Genomic DNA, 23,009 nt, shown 5'->3' on the forward strand with positions numbered 1-23,009 from the left:
GATTTGGTAAAAAAATATGAGGTACTCATAGTATAGAACTCTAACCACCCCCCTTCGACCCTCCAACGATTAAGGAAAATGAAATATGTTGAGATTATTGAGGCATCCAAAGTAAAAGGGTATTTCACTCATGCCCTCCCCTCCCACGAATTAGGACTTTGAACAGAGGACGGAACATCTTGGTTTGTTTGGGTTTTTTGTTTTATTGTTGTTCATCTTTTTTTTTTTTTAAATTATTATTATCATTTTGCATGGCAAGTAAGTATGAAAAATCCAATTTCCCACTTTTTTCTACCAGATGCCCCCTCCCCCCGACCCCCCCCCCTTGAAAAATGACGCAAAATGCCCGGTTATTACATTTTGCGTTGCTACACGTGTATAATGATTATATGGCAAGCGCGTAGCAAGTAAGAAAATGAAGTCTACACAAAGTATGACAAAGGGTCTGGTGACCGCCTTGAGGTCCTGGAAGCTCCTGTGTTTTATAAATGAAATCACCTTTTTTGTCTCCTTTATTTGAAGGGTAGTGTATAGTTGATGATTTCAAATTAAAAAACGACTAAATTTGATTGGATGGGCATTATAATGTTGATTAAATCATAAATCGGAACTATATAACGTAAAGTTATTTTGAGGCACAAATATTTTAACTACACGTCTGTATGGCGTAGACTCACACCTTTTACCAAGTAATCCTTCATTAACGCAGTATAAGGAATGGTGTAAACCAAATCTCAAAACTAAATGCAAAAAGACCCAGATTATTTTAAGCGTAGGAACTTCATCCACGAATATATATAAATCTATGTATTCAGAAAAATTTAACGTTTATGTAACATGTCATAATGATTATTGTCAGGCTTGAGTATAATTTATTCATAAATATTTTCATTTCGTACATCTGGTTTAATGGATGTAAAACTTATACGGTACCAATTTTGATGCACCAGATGGGCATTTTGATAAATAATTTTTCTTCAGTGATGCTCAAGCCAAAATTTTGGAAAATCGAAGAAACAATAAACTTGTAGGAGCTAAAAGGAAAACTAGAGTGCCAAAAAACTAGAGCCAAATTCGTCCAAGGATAAGAGCTATGCATGGGGGAGATAATCCTTAATTTTGAAATGAATTTCTAAATTTTATCGCAGCAATTAAATGTACCTCCGTATTTTCAAGCTAGTAACGAAGTACTTAACTACTGGGGTGTAGAGACCCTCGGGGAATAACAGTCCACCGGCAGAGGCCTCGACCCAGGGGTCATAATGTAAAACTTATACGGTACCAATTCTGATGCACCAGATGTGCATTTCGACAAATAAAATCTCTTCAGTGATGCTCAAGCCGTGGAAAATTGAAGTTACAATAAACTTGTAGGAGCTAAAAGGCAAACCAGAGTGTTAAAAAACTAGAGCCAAATTCGTCCAAGGATAAGAGCTATGCATGAGGGAGATAATCCTTAATTTTGAATTGAATTTCTAAATTTTATCGCAGCAATTAAATGTACCTCCGTATTTTCAAGCTAGTAACGAAGTACTTAGCTACTGGGCTGTAGAGACCCTCGGGGACTAACAGTCCACCAGCAGATATATACTGAAAATAAGAATACCAATGTACGTCGGTGTATTCGATAAGATATAAGTATTCATCAATCAGTAAACTTCGTGTTGAGGTTTTACTTGATATAATATAATGTCAGTATACTATAATGCATAAAGCAAGGGTATACAGATTTTCCTTTTTTCATTAGTGGTATCAATATATATATGGTCACGAAAAACATTACATAATTCATATCCAGATTCATATATTAATTTAGATATCAATAAAAACAAAGCTGCATAGTTCTGGTTTTTCCCCTAATGAGTCCAGGATGAAAGTAAAAGGAAAATAAACCGCATTTGCATTCAATTCAGTTATAATAACCTATACAACTACTATACCTTTCCAATATATTGTCAATCACATTTAAAATAGCTGAACTTTTTAATGCTTGCAAGCTTACACGTGCATCAGTGATGAATTTTCTTTTCTTCTGCGAAATGATATTGAACATCGAAGGACTCTCTCTCTCTCTCTCTCTCTCTCTCTCTCTCTCGTTCAGTCAATGACCTACATGCAAAGTGACTGTACTTATGTGATTCTCAAAGAGACAACGAATTTTGGAAGTTGTACTTTATTTTCGTCTATATATTCCCTTATACTGTACATATATATTTGTGTAATCAACTGTTTATTTTGGATTGCTAATGTAATTCACGTATTTTCACCGAGAAGTATATTTCTGATCATAATTCCTTTATTTATGTATCTACGTTTGTATATAATTATCGGTAAATTTTGAATTGTGCACGCAATATATCCAGCCAGATGTTCAGTGTACAGTTTATGTACGTGCATAATCAGATTTCTGATTTCTATAAACTGCAAAACCCCTAATCAGTCAAGCATTCAATACAGGAAAAAACTTCGACTCTGATATCTCCCCTGATTGAAGACCCCCAGATTAGCACGGGTAAAGTGTGTCGCAGTGACAATGTGTTGTATAGTTCTGAGGAGATATAAATTGAATTTATCATTTGTTGAGCGTGGATTTATCAGAATAAAGAGAATCTAACATTTTTGGTAAGTGCACATCTCTGGTACCAGTTGAATAGAAGTCCGCATTTAATGCATTTTGTTGGCGAGTATTGCATGTGCATTACATATCATACACATGCACCTGTATTTTGCAAAATATATATTTCATGTTCTTTGTTCATTCCATTGTATAAGTATGTAATTGGCAAATGATTTGTTTGCATTTATTTCATAATAATCTGCAAATACTTGCATGCACTTGCAAGTATGCAAGAAAAGCTTTTTTGGGGGCATTTTTTTCTACATTATCTAACTTTTCAGAATGTTTCACTAATATACAAAATATAGTTTGTAATTTTAAGCAATGTCTGGTGTTTTCGTAGATGATTTTACTCATTTCTCATTCCCTATACATTACTATTGGAGATGTGCACTGGCAGAGTCCAGCTAGAAAATCACTAAGATGTGACAATCACATTTAGGGTATATGTAAAACTTATACGGTACCAATTTTGATGCACAAGATGCGCATTTCGACAAATAATGTCTCTTCAGTAATGCTCAACCGAAATATTTGAAATCCGAAATAACAATGAAGTTTTAGAACTATTATAGGGAAAAACAGTGTGCCAAAAATGGATATGGATAGATTGAATTAGGCTACCTGAAAGAAATATGGCGGATAAGATGAGAATTGTGTACGTATGTATTAATTCATGTCAGCTTTAAGCTCAAATTTACAAACAAAGGAATACATGTCGTCAACATAAGCAACATTCTTCGTCATAAAAGGGTTCAGTTGTGTATTCCAACTTATTTCAAGTGTAAGTCTACACTCTGTATTTCCTACAAATATACGTCTACTGTTGCATCCAAACTTTTTAATTATAAACAAAATTTCCAGTGCCTAGATATAGACCATCTTATACTTAATCCACCTACTTGTTCTTGTTCTTCATCTTCTTTCAACTATAGTCCAGCTGGACATGTCATTACTGGTGATGTTGATATAGTTGAAAATAAGAACCTCAAATTACTTATTCTAAAAGGTCCTAAATACAGAGAACCTCGGTCTTTCAATTGGTGACAGAACTTCATATATAATATAAATTCTATCGAAGATTATTTCAGACGATGGGCTAAATATGAAAAAGAAGAACTTGATACATTGTCAGAATGGGTTAAAAGCATGAGAAGAATATCAAAATCCCGCATTAGACATATTAAAACCAAAGTACCTACCATCTATCCTTCTGCATTTAGTTAACCAAAAGTGATAAAAGAATTAGATAGGTTAGATGAGGAATATGTTTTGGTTCTAGCTGACAAAGCTTGTAACGACATTGTCTTTGTTTGTAAGGCTTATTATTACAATTGTATTTTAAACGAACTTGGCATTAATTCCACTTTTGGTAATCGTACTTATACTCCAACTCCAAAAGATAAAATTCTTCAAAACCATGCTTCAGTTTTAGACACATTTAATATCCCAGTCAATGGGTCGAATGAATATGAGTTACCGTACCTATACTGGGTTCCTAAACTACATCAAAACCCTTACAAAGGAAGATACATTGCTGGATCCAGCTAGTGCTCTACCAAGCTTTTATCTTTGCTCCTCACGAAAATATTAACAGCTGTGAAGGAGAAACTTCAAACTTACTATGCGACTACATATGCCAGAAGTGGTCTTAATCAAATGTGGATTCTAAAAAATTCTAAAGTACTTTTAGTAACCTTGAAATCACAAAACTTTTCCAAATCAATAACATCAAAACGTATGACTTTTCAACACTTTACACGACCATTCCTTACGATAATTTAAATACTAGACGTTTTGGCATCATAGACAGTTGCTTCTTCAACACAAATGGAAAACGCAAATATTCATATCTAGTGACCAGTCATCCAAAAAATTACTTTGTTAAACACCACTCTGATAAGTGCAAGTACTCTGAAGTTGAAATACAATTTGGTGATCAGGTCTTCCAACAGTCTATTTGAATTCCATGGGCACGAATTGTGCTCCTTTGTTACCTGACCTGTTTTTATATTCATAAGAAGCAGAATTTATTCAAAAAGTTCTACGTGAGAAGCAAAAATCTCTTGCTGTGGCCTTCAGTTCGACGTTTAGATATATCGACGACGTTTTGTCTATTAACAATAATAAATTTTATTCATATGTCAATTCGATATATCCCCGTGAGCTCAAAATAAAAGACACCACAGAGTCTTCCACTTCTGTTTCATACTTAGATATTTTATTGAAAGTAGACATTAACGGAAAACTGACAACTCAGCTGTATGACAAACGGGATTATTTCAACTTCTTCATCGTCAACTTCCCATATTCATGTAGCAATATTCCCTTATCACCTGTATATAGAGTTTATATCTCTTAACTGATTCGATACGCAATAGCTTGTTCTGCGTATGGTCAGTTTTTAAATCGAGGTAAGCTACCGACAAACAAGTTGATGGTACAGGGACTTCAACAGTCTCGATTAAAGTCAGTATTTCGCAAATTATATGGTTGTTATAACGATCTAGTTTGCAAATACAACCTATCATTGGGTCAAATGCTGTCTGACGTGTTTTATACCGATTGTTAAACCGTGCTTGGCACACTGAGTTTGACTACGGACAACTCCGTATACGTGATCAGGATATAGGGCTCACGGTGGGTGTGACCGGTCGACAGGGATGTTTACTCCTCCTAGGCACCTGATCCCACCTCTGGTGTGTCCAGGACTCTTTGTCCAATTACCTATTTTGTATATATATTTCGTAATGCTTATAGGAGATATGAGATTGATCACTGTTCGTTATCTTCACCTTTCAGTGGACTGTCTTAATTCAAAAATTCATCACACACAGCATTTGTTTAATGCATCGAATCAGTGGAAGGTTACAAACAACATGTGTCTGTGATAATGAAATATTGCTACATAAATATGGAAAGTTGATGATGGAGAATCTAAAGTCATCGCATTTGTCATAATGTTGAGAATTAGTTTGCCGTTTATGTGTCCAGTTAGTTTTCGTAAATGGACATAGACAGTATATGACTTGTCTTTTCAGCCTCCAGTGATAAACAACCTACCAGCCTCAGTAGAAGTCAGCGAGGATGTGAGCGTGGAGACACAGCTAATTGTCCTCAATGTTACTGATGCGTCATTGGACGACACGGTCACGTGTACCATTTCCAGTGTCACGCCTACCCTGACAGCGTTATATATAAGATACGCAGCAGGAACATCGAGTAAACATTTTGTATATCAACTAAAACAATGTAATCTAATCTTTGATACAGAAGATATAATGTGTGAAATACCTATTTTAGTCAGTGCTATATGGATTTGTTTGTATGGTCCATTCTCTATATCGAAATACGATGCATTGTGTGTGTTAAATGTCTGTTCAGATTACGCCATCAGTTTACGGGCGGGCGCTGGACTGGACTACGATACCGACAAAACGTATACTGCCAATGTAAATTGTACTGACACCAAGGAGACGACCAATGGGAACTTCACCATTTATGTTCTCCGCAACCAGCCACCTGTCATCACAAACCTGCCATCAAGTACGTTATATATCAATTAATGTATTCTTAAGAAATATTAAAGAAAAGGAACATGTTTGTCTTTTATGTCACCTTTTACGAAACGAAAGTAGCTCGATGCATTTTCTAAGTAGAAGTCACATGTTCTGATGTCTTGAAGAAATTTTCGAAAGTAGTGATTTGTTGACTAAAAACGGAAAATGAATATGGAAATGGATCTCCAGAGAGGATATGTACATACACATTGGTTGAAAATGAATTTATACCCGAAATCCTAAAATTTTAGCATGTCAATGTTTGTAATTCATTTCAATGCTATTATAGCGGCCAATTCTGTAGACATAACATCCTCGGGAACCTCCATTGGTACAATAGTGTTTACTGTGACGTCAACAGATCAGGAAAACGACCAGCTGTTCTACAACATGACGTGTACTCCTGCCACGTGTCCATTCAAGATCTATGATTGTGATTACTTTTCATTTACTTCAACTAATGTACTTTAAACATACATTTAATTCATTAATGTGATGCGTATTTTATAGGATATACGGAGGCATAGGAGCCGTAACTACTTCTTCTATTTTTGTAGCCGGAGCCATTCTGGTGGACAAAGCCCTGGCAGGACTCAATGACACAGCGTACGACATGTACATCTACGTTTATGATGGGCATACATTGGTAGGACCACGAAGCTTGACCGTCAAAATCACAGGTATCAATGCACATACAACATGTATTTCGTTTGTTTTAATTCAATCGTCAAATGTAATCCAGCTTGCAATATTGATAAAACATTTTATTCAAGTAATTCTGTTGTTTTGTAATTATTTAATCTGCTAAATCATTCCTCAACAACGAAATCAAGATTTCACGTAGTCATAAATGCGGGGTTTTTTTCCAGATTCAGTTTGAGACCCAAGTTAGACTTTATTACCACAAACTTGCAGATTTCGACATATTTATGATATGCCTTTTTAACTATTGGAACATAGATTATCCTTGCTTATTATATACTTTTTTTCAGCCTTTGCTGTCTATTACTTTATTGTACATTATACATATGGTTTTAGACATTAAGACCGTTTGACAAAATATTTTTTTCAATGATTGATACTTATATGTAATAACCTTGAAAACAATCGTGTTTTTTTTCTCTAGAAACTTAAGAGTATATTGCAACCAGTTGTGCTTTACATAACATTCTGTTGTGAAAAGCATCAACATCATAACCTCCTAGTATTTTTGAAAATTAAAAAACAACATTTCTACATTATTATTAATGAAGCATTTGAACTATAAAAGAATTAGATATGATAAGGGAGGGCTTGATTTGTCCAATAAAATCATTTTTCCGACTTTTATTTCAAACTTAATTGTATATTGTGCAAGAATATTGTGCATTTGAATTTCTCAATTCGATCAAAATGTCGTAGAAACATGACCATCTTGCAGACATGAAATTGCAATTTTCTCGCAATATTTCTTTGAACATTGAGCATGTTTGGACAAGCTTCGTATCTATATCATAGCTTTATCTTTCTTTGAAACAGATAAAGTAGATTGTCCCAAGCTGTGCTCTACGGTTTTTGAGTCGGTTCGCAAAGCGAGATGCTCCTTGCTGTCAACGGTGTGCGGATTTATCGCGGCTCACAAACTTTCTGTTTATTCTTACACGGACAGCAAATAAATCCCGCGCACAAAGATCTTCAAAAAAATTTTCATTTGCTTTTTTCAACAGCTTCATTAGGTTTTGAAGACATATCATACATGTATGTTGACATTCTTATAACAATGTAATTTAAATGAGTCCCCTCAATACGTTTAAAGAAACTAAACATAGTGCGCATGAATACATGATGTAAGCAAATTAAGTCAATAAGTGTCACAGACAATTGTACATTAAACATGCGACGTACGTGTGTATAAATATATCAACTACAAAAATAGATTCATAAACATGAAACAAATAACTTGTAAGTAAATATTTTATAGTAAAGAAAGTAATATCTCGCTTTCTTAGGTTGGAAAAGTATAGTAACTATTTAAAAATGGAATTGGTCTATTACGACCGATCATACTCCCCGTCGAGGCCTCTTCGAAAGTGTGTCAAAGCCTAAACCAGGTGACTACTGAACTTTTTCGAGAAGGGCTGACTTTTACAGTCAACGGCTGACTTTGACACAAGCATAAAATACGGAAACCTTTTCGTGACATATCTGTACATGCGCATCTGGTGCATCAAAATTGGTACCGTATAAGTTTTACATACATGAATAAGTAAAGAACCTATGCATTGTACAGAAATGTTAGTTGTCCAAAGAGTACCGAGTTGTCCCGGTTCATTTCCATACTCGAACTGTTTTTGGAACAGTAAAGTCTATGTGACCTAATATCGCCACATATTCCTCCTGCACCCCCGCTCCCGTGGGGATCCGGGTTAGACTCCGTACATGGACACATGGTCCCAGAGATACTCTATCTCAAGCAGGTCTCCCACCAAACATCAGTCACTACCCTGCCACAATTTTGTAACGTGCAGTGGTTTGAAAACGTCCGCCTTTGCTTTTGCGTGATCAAGAGAAACCCCCCCCCCCCCAATCTAGCTCAATAGCGAGGCAGTAGAAGTTCCCTGTATAAATGTTAACAAGTCGATATTACATAAATTTAACGATATTGTGCTTTCATACCATACGCAGATTTAAATGTCCAAGTCAGCCGTTGACTGTGAAAGTCAGTCGTTCTCGCAAAAGTCCATTTCTGTGGGAATCTAGCGGGGTGGGACGAGGAACGCACGTTCAGTTTGTTATGTTTTCGATTTCAGACTACAATCAGATATAGATATTATCACATTTACCGTATTTTGCCGAATATATTTAATACGCATCCCCTTTTGAGGCCTGTAAATTGTGGAAATACCATTGTTCGTGTGTACAATCGCATTTAACACTGTTTGACTTCACGAGAAATCTTTGTGGAAATAATGCAGGTTCTCAAAAAAGCATGCACTAGAATTTGTATATATAGTGTAGCTTTGTTTTTGAAGAAAACTGCAATCTTGTCCTTATACACACTACATAGCAGTATTTTTGGGAAAATAATGTTAATTTCAGCAAAGCACGAGAGTTTGTAGCAATAAAGTTTAACAGACTCGATATTTTCTTTGTTTAAAGTTCATATCAATTAAATAGCCGATGCGAGCGTACAATGTTTTGTAATCAAAACATCACCCCAGCTTCGAAAAATGACGTATCAAGGTGTGATATAACGACCCCCTCTGTAATTATAAACACATCAATAATCCATGCCAGTAATTTGATTGGTACTAAGTGAAGAATTCAAACATAACCCTCTAAAATTTCGTCGCATTTACATGGGTAAGTACATCAATCGTTTACTGCAAAAGAAAAGTTAAAACTCAAAAGTAATCGCATATTCCCAGACCCATGAAAAACGTGCAATTTTGCAGAAATCTGACAAAATCAAGTGACAAAGGACGACAAAACATGTGCTAGTCACGGTATCATAATATCATGGCAGTTTTAAAAATTGTACGATGATAAAAAATTTAATTCGCTATTTCATAATAATTAGTTACAGGGTGTAAGATAATTTTTAAAACAATTTTACGCTTTTAGATAGGTAAACAACGCGGCAAAAAATTAAGTGCACATTGCATTGACTAAAACAAAATGAGTCAAAAACCTTTAGTGGTATGTGTCCCTTCTCATAAAAAAAATAAAAAAGTGTGTATTATATTTGGCTAAATACGAGTATAAATTAATAAGCATAATGCATTATTTCGATTGTAATTTTATTGAATATGGAAGCCCATTTATGTCATTGTAATAGTATTTACGTTTTTTCCTAAGTACGGAAACCCATTTCAGCCATATATCTAAATTCATGTGACTGTATATGAGATTCTGTAAACAATTATTTACATGTATGCCCCCTTTCAAAGAAGAAAAAAGGGGGGTGGGGGCTTGCTTTGCATTTGTCGGTCGGCAGACCACAGGTTCGCTCAATATCTTGGGAACCATTCACTCGTTATGATATTTCAAATATTGGTTGGTTATGAGTAGAAGAGGATCCCTATTGATATTTAGGTCAAAAGGTGAAGAGTCAGTCCACTCTGGACATATACTATCCGTTCAATATCTTGAGGACCCTTTGTTTGACAGACATCAAACTTGGTACACTGGTACATTCTAAGAAGTAGATGACCCCTGATAATTCTAAGGTCACATGGTTAAAAGTCAAGGGTCAAAATGGACATAGGAATATACTATCCACTCAATATCTCGAGAACCCTTTGGTTGACGGACATCAAACTTGGAACACTGGTACATCTTAAAAAGTAAATGACCTATATTGATTTTTAGGTCACATGGTTAAAGATCAAGGGTCAAACTGGACATAGTAATATATTGTCTCCGATATTTCAAGAATCAGTAGCTTGATTGAAACCAAACTTGGTACACTGGTACATCCTATGGAGTAGATGACTCCTATTTATTTTAGGGCACATGCTCAAAGGCCAAGGGTCAGTCCATTCTGGACATAGGAATATATTGTCCACTCAACATAATGACTTGAATTGGTTTGGTACTAGTATCAATTAAATGATGCATGTGTATAACCCTTTTCAATTCTGCACCACGTTGGGGGTGGGTGGTGGTGGTGGGGGTGGGGGGTGGTGGTGGTGGTATCGTATGTTTGTATTGTTTGACAAACATTTCTTGTTTTCTTTATTGTTTTGATAGTAGCATTTTATGACTATTCGCTGAATAAACTCTCAAAATATGCACGGAGAGTCAGTACAGTAAAAACAGCGATGTTTCTTACATATGTCAACTGCATAGTAATTGTAACATTGACTAAAGTTTAAGCTCAAATAATTGATTCGCTAAACTTTTTTGTTGGATGATATCTTCTTACAACCACTGTAGTGCTTATTTGAGGGCTTTCTGTTGTAATATTAAGTACTATATGACTACATAATGATTTTCGTCCAATTCTTAGTATTTGTACATCATGGACTGTTTAGCACAATCATCAGTTAGCATTGACTCTATATATGTACATGTAATTTAGATAGCAGTGGTCATGACTTAGTCAAATTTAGTCACTTTACACAGGCATGATACATTAAAGTATAAATCCTGCTAAAAGAAACGTGCATATGCGAACTCACACACACAATGTTCGTCATCCTTGATTACTACTATCTTGCTCCTTCAAGACCACCTATTCCTGTTGACAATGAAGTGCGAGTCGACTCCCAGGCCCTTCAGGCCTTTAATTTAAAGAAATGTGTACAAAAATTAATTTATGAACTAAATTAATTAAAATCAAAAACTGTGTCACTGTGGATGTTGTGATCTCCAAATGATTATAAGTTTCAAAGTCAAATTATCCGACTCTTTATTTATGAAATATAAAATTGATTTAGTCTTACTTTCAAGGTTTAAGATTTTGAGTATCCTAGGACTTAGAAAGGCTGCCATCATATAGTCCTTTGTATGAGGATTTTCATTTAATATAGTTTATAGCTACTTCACTTATCAAGATGGAATAATTGCGGTTTAACATCCTTGTGAGAACGTTTCGCACATTAACATGACATAGTATGGTTGTAGTGTGAAAATAGTACCAACTCACATGACATGCCATTTCATCGTGTCACTAAGTTGTTCTCAGTAATTCAAATTCAGTTCGTGATAAAATTATCCGTCTTTTAAATAGTTATTACATGTAATTCACATGACCCCTAACTACCCATTCTCAGGTCTTACAATGCAAACTTCTATGTTTATGTTTACATGCCCCCTGTAGTTTCTCAATCAAATGCTTAAGAAATCTGGAGTTAGTTACATTTCATCTCTGATATTAAAGATATCAATACCCCGCCGGTGGTGACCAACCTGCCAACAACAGTGCATGTTCCTGAGAATACAGCAGCCTCTACCACAATTTTCACGGTGACCAAATCTGACGCCAATGCTCTTGACACGCACACATGGACGTCCACCTCCTCTCCGACCAGTGGAGATCTTTACTTTACCATCGACCCCAACAGTAAGCCATCCTCTAATACAAGATATTCCTTTCAACCAATTTCCATAATAATTGGTAATGTCATTCGTTTTCTTTTGTCGAATTCACTACTATTGAAGGCAGTATGTAGTAAAACATATTTGCTATATGTTAATAAGAAATTACAAGGGAAAACTTATTGAATTATTCTGTTTTCAAAAGCTGGTGCCATTAAAACATCGTCCATAAACATTGACTTCGAAACAATAGGAACAACGACATTTCTGTTGATCGCCTATGTATCTGATGGTCAAGCTTTAGACAGTGGAACCGTTACAATATCCATCATAAATCAAAACGAGACTCCTATGTTTTTACTTTCCACCTACACCATCACAGGAAATGAAAGCACAGTACGTCTTGTTCAACTTGATTTTACCAGTTTAAACCCTACATAAGTATTGATTTTACCAGTTTAAACCCTACATAAGTATTGATGTTACCAGTTTAAACCCTACATAAGTATTGATTTTACCAGTTTAAACCCTACATAAGTATTGATTTTACCAGTTTAAACCCTACATAAGTATTGATTTTACCAGTTTAAACCCTACATAAGTATTGATTTTACCAGTTTAAGCCCTACATAAGTATTGATGTTACCAGTTTAAACCCTACATAAGTATTGATTTTACCAGTTTAAGCCCTACATAAGTATTGATTTTACCAGTTTAAGCCCTACATAAGTATTGATGTTACCAGTTTAAACCCTACATAAGTATTGATTTTACCAGTTTAAGCCCTACATAAGTATTGATTTTACCAGTTTAAACCCTACATAAGTATTGATTTTACTAGTTTAAACCCAACATAAGTATTGATTTTACAAGTTTAAGCCCTACATAAGTATTGATTTTACCAGTTTAAACCCTACATAAGTATTGATTTTACCAGTTTAAACCCTACATAAGTATTGATTTTACCAGTTTAAACCCTACATAAGTATTGATTTTTCTTCCCTTATGTTTTACATTTTCCCGAGAAAAACGCATCTAAGACTTCATATTTCATAATAAACTATGTGACTTTATGTCATAGGCAGGATCTTCTATTGGTACTCCGCCATTCTCTGTGATTGACCCCGATGCAGGGGCTACCCAGACGTACTCTCAAAATTGCCCACAGCTCACTATGGATCCTACAACGAAACTGGTGACATTAAGCACCGACTATGATGTCGACACCGGAAACCCTACGTCATTAACGTGCACAGTGACGGTATCTGATGGTGAACTGACAGACACGGCTATCCTAAACGTCAACATCGACAACATTAACGATAACACTCCCACATTTACCGCTAGTTCCTACTCGTTCTATGCCTTCTCCACAGCTGACGTGGGTACGATCATCGCTAGTCTTCCCGCCACGGATGGGGACATTGACACTTTTGGTATGTCGTAAAATAAACAAATTGTATCTTGCAGTTAAACGACTGAACCGTAAGATTTACACCTAATGTGGAAAGTTTTTCTTGGTTGTCATTTTTCATATTTATAACAGAAACATGGGGAATAACATGTATACCAATATAATTTTACGACAATGCAATTCGTTAGAAACATTTATTGAATTTATATGTATTTGGTTTAAACTATATTTATTAAATGAAGCATTACATGAAACATACAAACAGATGCAAAATTAACAGGATTCGGAAACAAGTGTTAGCACTTATATAAATCCGTCTCCTATTTTACATTAATAAATCAGAATCGGGTTATGGTTATGGCAATAACATACATATGCGATTCGTCATTTACATGTACATACAAAATAATGTATTTGATGTGGACATTATCTAATTACTCCCCGAAGAGCATTTCGAAAAGGTATGTAAGCCAGCACTAAATGGCTGTAAAATTTTCAACAGAAAAACGTTACAATAACTTTCAAAAAGTGAAGTTCAAGTTTTATCAAAATGAGTACCAGTGTTCCTCAGTCATTCTATTTCTTTTTACAAATCACACCTAAATAGTTTTCTTACTCAAATTTATAGAAACATGCATGGGATATTAGTAGGGTTCTAGATAATATTATAAAAAACTGGACTGCATATCAATGATACCGTGTACAATGTGCATGTAACGATATTATGTATATTACAGGTGACATTACCTACACAATAAACCAGACATCAACAGGCGGTAACTACTTTGGGATTTCTAACACCGGTGACCTTTTAGTAACCTCCAGTCTGGGGGGATTCTCATTAGGAACGACTTTGACGGTCACCATTACTGCCACAGATGGTGGTGGTCTCACAGATTCAGCCACAATAACACTGGTGATTCCAGCTGCCACAACTACCACCGTGTCTACCACCACTGACCGCTATATGACCTTCTTTGAGGACACGCGAAACGTGGCCTGGTTTGTGACGTGTATGGCGGTTTTGCTTGGCCTGTTGATTTTGATAACCTATATTATTGCCAGATATACAAACTTCCAGAATATCAAAAGGTCTTGTCAAAGGATGTGTCGAAGGACGAGGAAATGGAAACCGTACGATTTGTTTTGTTACTGCACTTCATAACAGTTGGTGATTCTTTCAAAATGCAAATAAAATACTACATAAGGTGTGTATTTTTAAAACAATAGATGACATAGAAAGCCTTCCTTTTGTTTCAGGAAAAGAAAAGTTATTTCCAGAGAATCAACTGCTGTGTCATGTAAGTATTCTGATGTGCGACCTTTTTCAATCATTATCGAGTCTCTTGCCTTGTTATCTTCAAATTTGTTCTCTGATATTTTACAGCATTTTCAAATTCAGTTGCTGTTCACACATGGAATGCATGGAAAATAACAGACAGTTTTACTCCTAATTAAACCCTTACAGATTGAAATTATACTAATAAGAAAGTGTTGCGCCCATTGTTCCCGAAAAAAAAACATTTATAAAAGTGTCGACGTCTTCGTTGCCAAACGTTGTTTTAACAGGATGAAGAAGATGGGATCGCTTATTGATGTAATATCACGAAATACCATGACAGAGTATTGGGTTGTGTCATTGTGCGTTCCAAGATCATTTGTGCAGAGATTTCTACTTTTTCTAAAATTATATTAGTAAAGTTTACAAATAAGTCAAATTACGAGTGTGGGGCATCTTTGTAAGATGTGATTTCAAAGTGCTAGCATCAACAGTGTTGGATTAGAACGGTAATGATCTTGATTAATGTACTAATTTTAACTTGAAAATGAAATCACAATTTACGCGATATTAGTAGTATTTTGCTTTAGCTTTGTTGAAATGCATGTGAATTATGTCACCCCCACCCCCACCCCCCATCCCCCCACTCTTTCAGGAGGAGACATATTGTTTTTATATTTTCTGTCCGTCCGTTCGTCCGTCTGTCTGTCAAAAAATCTTGTGAACGCTTCTCATCCTATATGGCTGATCGGAAAGACTTGACACTTTGTACAATGCTTCATTGCCATTTGTAGATGTGCATATTGTCGAGACAGGAGGATCCAATTTTTTCTTAAAAGTTGTAGTGAATCTACGAGGGTTGGAGGATGTAAAATAGCTTGTGAACAGTTCTCCTATATGGTTTATAAGATAGATTTGAAACTTTTTACATTGCTTTATTGCCATTTGTAAATGTAAATATTGACGGGACAGGAGGATCCAATTTTCCTCAAAGTTATAGTTGATCTAAGAGGGGTGGAGGATACTGAAATTGCTTATGAACGCTTCTTCTATCTGGCTTATCCGAGAGACTTTCAATTTTGTACAATACTTGAATGCCATTTGCAGATGTACATATTGCAGGGACAGTGGGATCCGATTGTTGTCCTTAAAGTTACAGTGTATCTGAGGGGTGGAGGTTGTAAAATAGTTTGTGAACACTTCTCCTTAGTGTGGCTTATTGGAGTTCATAATGTCTACATTTCTGCTCATGTTTTCTCCTCCATACCATGCAGTATATGAAGGGGAGGAGGTTTCATTTGGAGCACTTCCAATTTGGGGAGCTGGGGAGACATTTATTTTTCATAAAACAATCTCTAGATTCATTATATGAATGATAAACTGTTATACTTTTGTTTTTGTTTTGTCTGTTTGTCAAAGAATGACACTAAAATGTGTGTTTGGACATACATAAGAAAGAAGAAAGCTACATGATAATCTAACAATCCTATGAAAGTAACGGATATTAGTTAGTTGGATCCGCTAAAGTTCAGTCAATGTTCCATGTTTGTGGTACATAATAAACCCGTGTAAGATATCCTTGAAAATTCAGAAGTAATTAGCTTTTGTTCCATATACAATAGACTTCGCGTTCTACAATGCAGCATAAACTCTTTATGGACAGTTAGTACTTCTTACTAGATATATATGTATATTAAAAATTATTTTACACGAGAAGCATGTCTATTTTTATTGATGGTGTGATACAAACTTATCATGACAGTTCGGTCGAAATATCTTACTCTATGCAAATCCCCAACCATATGAATAATCAATGATTTCTTCCAATACATAAACAGCAGACCAGAATATTGAAAATAAATTCAAGAAATGTACAACAAGCAATTTAAACAAGACAGTCCACAAAATTAGCTGGAATGTCGCAGAAACGGACGAGATCATGTCATTTGTTGTGGCACTTAAACTTCACAACCTCCTCATTTCTTGAAATGAGATTATGAGTATTCAATAGAAATATCAGAAATATATCTTGATGGTCTAATGTACCGGATTGCTTACATTGTTGCAATTTATTGCTTGTATATCAATTTGAAGCAAATCTGAAACGACTGGTATCATATATTACTTAAGAAATAATGATCGCGTTTTCATATATGTTGCAGGATAACCTCTGAGGTCGAGGAACGTTGTTTTGAAATATAAAAGTCGAGGCGTTAGTCAAGACCTTTATCCTTCAAACAATATTTCGAGACCAAGAAGGTTATCCTGCAACACACACGAAAACAAGAACTTTATTACTGTTCTACTACGGCTCAGAAATAATACACCCGATCGATTTCCTATATAGGAACGAATTGGTTCACTGTGTGACCTCATGGTAGTTTCCGAAATGGCCTTTATTGTTTTTGGAAGAAAAAGGTAAGATTGTAGGGGTATTCTAAATCTATTTTTTTTATAAATATTTCAAGTATTAGTTTGATGACGGCTTTAAATACAGTTCAAGAAAAACTTGTCTCTGCATCGCCATGTTTACATGTGTATCGCTCTCGGAGTGCAGACGACTGGTTTATACTGAATGGCAAAATTATAACATTTATGAAGTTGATTTAACATATATTGTATGATTTAAATATAAACTTGAATTACCAGTCATCGACGCTATTGTTTCATTAGCAAAACTCGAAGTGCAAGCGAAATATGTATCGAACATTCATACTATTAATGTTGTTTTCCATTGATAGATTATTCAACAAAGAAAATCTCACATTTAAATCTTTATCATAAGCAAATAAGAGAAAAAAGAATATAAGACTTAACGTAATTCCATCCTAAGGTTGTAAAAAAGCAGTAAAACTTAAGGCTTTGCCGCGTATTTTACTCCTTTTTTTCAACCCCAAGGGTGAAATTTGTAACGTGTCGGACCTTAGCGGTCAGTAGGTCCGTGCTCAGATTACTGAGTTTACTGAAGGTTTGATTATGCAAAATATACAGATAGTGCGACACCTGCCTGGTGTCTTTCAATCAAGTGACCTAAGTGCTTTAATGATGGCACCTGCCTGGTGCCATATGGCAATTACCCAGTGACAACTGTCTATATACAGTCAGCCGGTGCCTGCCTGGCATCTGTTAACAATAAGCATTCAATAATAGCAACACCTGCCTGGTGTCTTACTGTTAGCCAGTTACCTTTCAACCAGTTGCCTATGCGACACTTGCCTGGCGTCTTACTGTTAGCCAGTTGCCTTTCAACCAGTTGCCTATCTTTTGCAACTGTACCCTTACCAAGTGGCTATACTACCACAGTATATTACCTAGATATACTTAAACAGTCTACTTCCAGAATCTAACGTGACGATTCCATTAGACTTCAAAAGGAGGCACAGATTTTTCAGTCAAAGACTATACGTCACTTATATCTCTACACTTTGGTATATACGCCGTTTTCTTCAATATAGTAAAGTTTCCAACTATTGTATTCTAGTAAATCGTGGCTATCTAGCTAAACTCACCACTTGGTCTGTGAATACAGCAAGGTAAGTTCCTCGATGTAGAAGACAGCGAGTCAATAGCTTGAGTCAATTTTTCCCAAGGGCAGCGGCGTATTAGGAACTGGTCCGTGGAACACGTCTGCTCTGGTAGGGAAATCACAATCAACTGGGGTTCCAGTAATTCACTTCCGGTAAGGTCTTGATCACACATCCGGGTAATATAGTATAGACAGCTTAATCCAAGTTAAATCGCCTAGAAATACTACACTCCTCCCTCTCCCATTGTGAAGGCTGAACCCCATTAATCAAAATTAAAAGGTATATACATTAACATGTTAAAATTATCAATCAGGACGAAGGTACCTAATAGATATCTTCGATCCACCCCTAAGAACAATAAACAAAATCTGGTGAAGGTACCCAAATAGTATCTTCACAGATAGATAAAAGCACAGTTGAAGACACCAGGTTGATATCTTCATATAGATAAAATACAGTTGAAGACGCCAGAGTAACATCTTCCTATATACACAGTATCTGCTCACTCAGAGCACACTTAGACACGGTACAATCTCCGGCTGTTGTTTAAGGTTAGCTGTAGCAAATCAGGCGGTCTCATATCCAAATGGACTGCCACAAAAGCTGCAGTCTCCCCGAGGTAGGCTGGTGTGCTGACTAAAGAGGTTCCCAAGGGAAAATACGGAGCATCTGTCTCCAATAACAGTTTACTTTTTGGAATGGCTTTTAGCCCGGTAAGCTGGTCGTTGTTGAAATATCTAATGGCAGCCGTAATGCCAAAATATACATTTGGAAACTTCTTTAGCCAAAACTCCACTATATCTGCCGTTCCCATGAAGCAATGGACATGTATGCGCTGATCTCTGCTACAATGCTTCTCCATCAACATCATGCAACGACAGTGAACGTCTGAACCATATACATCCCCTGCTGGCCCTCGCAAATGTAAAACAAGTGGTTGGGTGGGCTTAGCAAGTCTCAGCATCTTGATGAAAACTTCCTCCTGCTGAAGCCATTTAGTAGGTGATATGGTCCGGTCCAACCCACACTCTCTTAGCGCCACAACCTGTGGGTGATCCAGTAACTGCTGGAGCTTCATCGCTTTTTCCAATGTAAGGGTATGATAGTGTTTCGGATGCACGCCTACAGCGACTCTCCAAGGTCCTTGCAAATTGAAGGCATTGTCAGGATACGTCCTGGGTTCGCTGTAGACGATTATCCCTCCCACTACTCTTACTGGAAACGCTGGTTTATATGCGACTTGCTCCGACACACTAAACTCAATAAGATCTTCTACCGTGTGTCCCTCATCGTGTCCCCAGATCACCCGACACGTACGGTCCAAGTGGAAATGACTGTCAAACACAGCTGGTACACAACTATGTCCGGTCGCTTCTCTCTCGTCCGTGCTAGTCTCGTTCACCATCACGGCCTCTTCCATGACCAACTCCTCAACGATGGTCTGATTTTCTGGATACACAGCAGTACTTGCGACCACAACTGGCCTGTCAAGGGTAGTCTCCTGGTCTCTAGGCTGCAAGTATGGTACTTCACTAGTGAACTTTGCACACCTCTCCTGTGAGGATAGGCTGCAATTGTCCAAAAGTGCCAGGATACATCTCCAGAACATCAATACCGCAGGTGAGTTTACTGGGTGTAATGAAAACTGTGTTGGTGCTGGAATTTTCATTAGGCCACAAACCTGAGTAAATAGATCATGATGGAGGGGATTCAACTTGGCCGACAGAGTAATCTTTCCGGATGCGTTTACTACCTGCACTGTACATGTATCTTCCAAGGTGGCTCCTTCTCCTAAGGCTGTTGTTATCAACCACCGCAGGGCTAAAATTCACTTAACCAGAACGGTAACATCGGCAGAAACTATTCGGAATATTTCCAGCATATATCGTTGGACAGCGTGCCTCCGAACTCTTCTATCTAAAGAGCTGCACGTAGCCAATGGGCAATATTCCACCGATGTTGCCGACTGTCTAGACTTTTGCACAGGTGACTCACCATGTACTGTGACGGACAGGGTTCTCTTATTACTCTGTAATTTCCTGTCTGGTGGGCACCGGGAATATCCAGTCTGGTTCCGGTCAATTCGCTCTGGCCTGTGTTGCCTACCACGAGACTTCCTCTCTTCTGGTTCCCTTGGATACCGTGATCTTCCTTCGTCTGTCCGTGACCTCTCTTTACGCCTAGAACTCCTTCCTCTAGATCTTGTGGAAGGTCGTGATCTTCTCTCATCCGTCCTGATCTCGTTTCTGGTCTTGAATTCCTATCCTCTGATCTTCTACGAGGCTGAGAATCTACAGATGAGGTAGAGAGTCGAGGTTCTGCTAACATACATGGTTCCGTTTCCGGACCCATGTTCTCTCGGACCACTTGGATGGTAGGATCCTCCTTTAGCCGAATGTCACGCGATAACTCGGTCACATACAGCTTTGACGATTTTTGTTTCGTATGGAGCTTCTTACCATCCAACGAAGGAAGATTTTGGTCAATCCAATCATCCGGCAGATCACACTGACAGCTTTTACGGAAGTTGCCAATCCACCGGTTTTTGCCTAATTTCCGAGCAAATTCGTACTGGAGGATGGCAGCACGTTTGAAGTCCTGGTTAGGTAACTGCATGAGGGCGAGATAAAGGCTCTTGTACTCTACCAAAACTTGATTTTGGCTTAGTTGCAGAATACAATTAAATACACCCTCATCCTGATGCTGAGGTCTTCAAACTTGTTACTCCTCGTCACAGCATTCTTCCAGGAACGTGTCTGGGGGCTCTCAGACATTATCTAAAATAGAAGAGCATGTTAAACACAGTCAGGGCAAAGATAAACATCAATTGCCTCAGCCTGATCTTTGGTTACACTGACACACGAACCATGATACCATTCCTTGCATTCCTCACACTGAATCATAAATTCACCATTGTCGGGGCTACGACACAAACAAAATAAACTATCTGTTTTTGATGAGCATCCGACAATCTTACCTTCTTGCAAGGCTTTCTTTTCACTGATCACCCATGCTGGCAGTTCTCTGTCATTACAAGGCTTCATTCTGTCATGGTTGATTGTTTCTAACTTCTTTCTAATTTTTACTTTATACAAATAATCCGTGATCTTACGAACAATCAACCCTGGCCCCTTCCATTTTGGTCTTAATTTAGCACACTTACCCCTTGGCGTGGCTGTATCCAGGATGTACACAGAATCACCTACCGCATATGAGTGAGTTAAAACCTTAAGGTCATAGTCACATTTGGCTATAGTTTGATTGGTTTTCAGCTTCTCTCTGGCTAACTCGTGTGTTTCTTGAATTTGAGTTATTACGTCTGACACATGCCTATCATAGTCTGTGTCCTCTTGTTGAGGCCCGGGAAAAGTTAAGTCAACAGGAGCATCAACATATTGGGCGTATAACCAGTTGCTCTATTTACTGACGAACGAATAGCACTTGCCAACTGGGGCAGGTACTCGTCCCACTATGTAGGTGTTCGACTTGCAAAACACCTTACTGCATCCATGAGTGTTCTATTGAAACGCTCAACTTGTCCGTTTGCAGATGTTCTAAATGATGTGGTTCGTGCTTTATGAATTCTGAGTCTCTCGCAGAGCTGCTTAAACAGATTACTCTCGAAATTGGTGCCCCGATCGGTAAATATTTGGAACGGAAAACCAAACCGAGAGAAAAACTGGTTTATTGCGGCTCGGGCAGTATTCTCTGCACTCTGATTTGGAAGTGGTATACATTCCACCCATTTAGTGAACTGATCCACCATTACCAGTACATAAACATTGTGATTTTTCGTTACTGGTAGGGGCCCTAAGAAATCAAGATGTACTCGTTCCATTGGTGTACCCACATGGTATGGTGTCAACAGCTATTTTGCTTTGCGATTCGGCTTCTTGTTCCTATTACAAATAGAACAAGATGGAACGAATTGCTTAACATCTCTGGTTATGTTGTACCAATAGAACCGTTGTTTACATCTATATAAAGTTCGATATTGACCTTGATGACCTGTGGATGGTAGATCATGAGAAAGACTCAGGATCTCAGATTGACTAACCATTGGAACAACTAACAGCTTTTTCACAGAACCCTCCATATCCCGTCTCCACAGAACCTCATTTTCACAGACAGAAAATAACTCTTTGTTAATCCAGTGATGTTTGGTTGCTGCACTACTAAGAAACAGTTCTTCTTCCGAGGGTTCATTATGACCCTCCAACCACTCAAATATGATTTTTAAATCTGGATCTTTTTTCTGGAGGTCACTTATTTCCTTCCATGAGTAACCAATTACCAATGAAGCTAGAGCGGGAGCTGTCATCTGTACTTGGTAAGCTTTATGGACGAGATGCACTGCGTCATCCACATCCTCAATAAACGTACTCCGTTCGTTATGTTTTTTCCTGCAGTAGTTACATCCTTCACATGGTAATTGATCTAAATTTACTCCATGTAAAAACTCTTGACACTTTTGTTCTTCGGTCAAGCGGGACATAAAATCAACATTTACATGCTTACTACTTGCTCTGTAATGTATCACCATCCAGTACTGACTCAATTCTTCTAACCACCTGGCCAATTGACCACTAGG

General features: G+C 37.2%; 1 protein-coding gene across 1 annotated transcript in view; it reads left to right on the plus strand.

Moving 5' to 3' along the window:
- Nucleotides 1-16,594, plus strand: part of LOC125645771 (serine-rich adhesin for platelets-like) — a 36,291-nt gene extending 19,697 nt beyond the window's left edge. The window contains exons 8-17 of the mRNA XM_048871589.2: nucleotides 5,659-5,839; nucleotides 6,002-6,163; nucleotides 6,467-6,610; nucleotides 6,735-6,857; nucleotides 12,041-12,223; nucleotides 12,404-12,594; nucleotides 13,280-13,634; nucleotides 14,350-14,746; nucleotides 14,873-14,913; nucleotides 15,000-16,594. Of these exons, the coding sequence (XP_048727546.1) occupies nucleotides 5,659-5,839; nucleotides 6,002-6,163; nucleotides 6,467-6,610; nucleotides 6,735-6,857; nucleotides 12,041-12,223; nucleotides 12,404-12,594; nucleotides 13,280-13,634; nucleotides 14,350-14,746; nucleotides 14,873-14,913; nucleotides 15,000-15,070 (1,848 nt within the window). The 3' untranslated portion in view covers nucleotides 15,071-16,594. The remainder of the gene's footprint in view (nucleotides 1-5,658; nucleotides 5,840-6,001; nucleotides 6,164-6,466; nucleotides 6,611-6,734; nucleotides 6,858-12,040; nucleotides 12,224-12,403; nucleotides 12,595-13,279; nucleotides 13,635-14,349; nucleotides 14,747-14,872; nucleotides 14,914-14,999) is intronic.
- The last annotated feature ends 6,415 nt before the right edge of the window (nucleotides 16,595-23,009 follow it).

Source organism: Ostrea edulis, chromosome 6 (genome assembly GCF_947568905.1).
Source record: "Ostrea edulis chromosome 6, xbOstEdul1.1, whole genome shotgun sequence".
In the NCBI taxonomy this organism is placed as follows: Eukaryota; Metazoa; Mollusca; class Bivalvia; order Ostreida; family Ostreidae; genus Ostrea; species Ostrea edulis.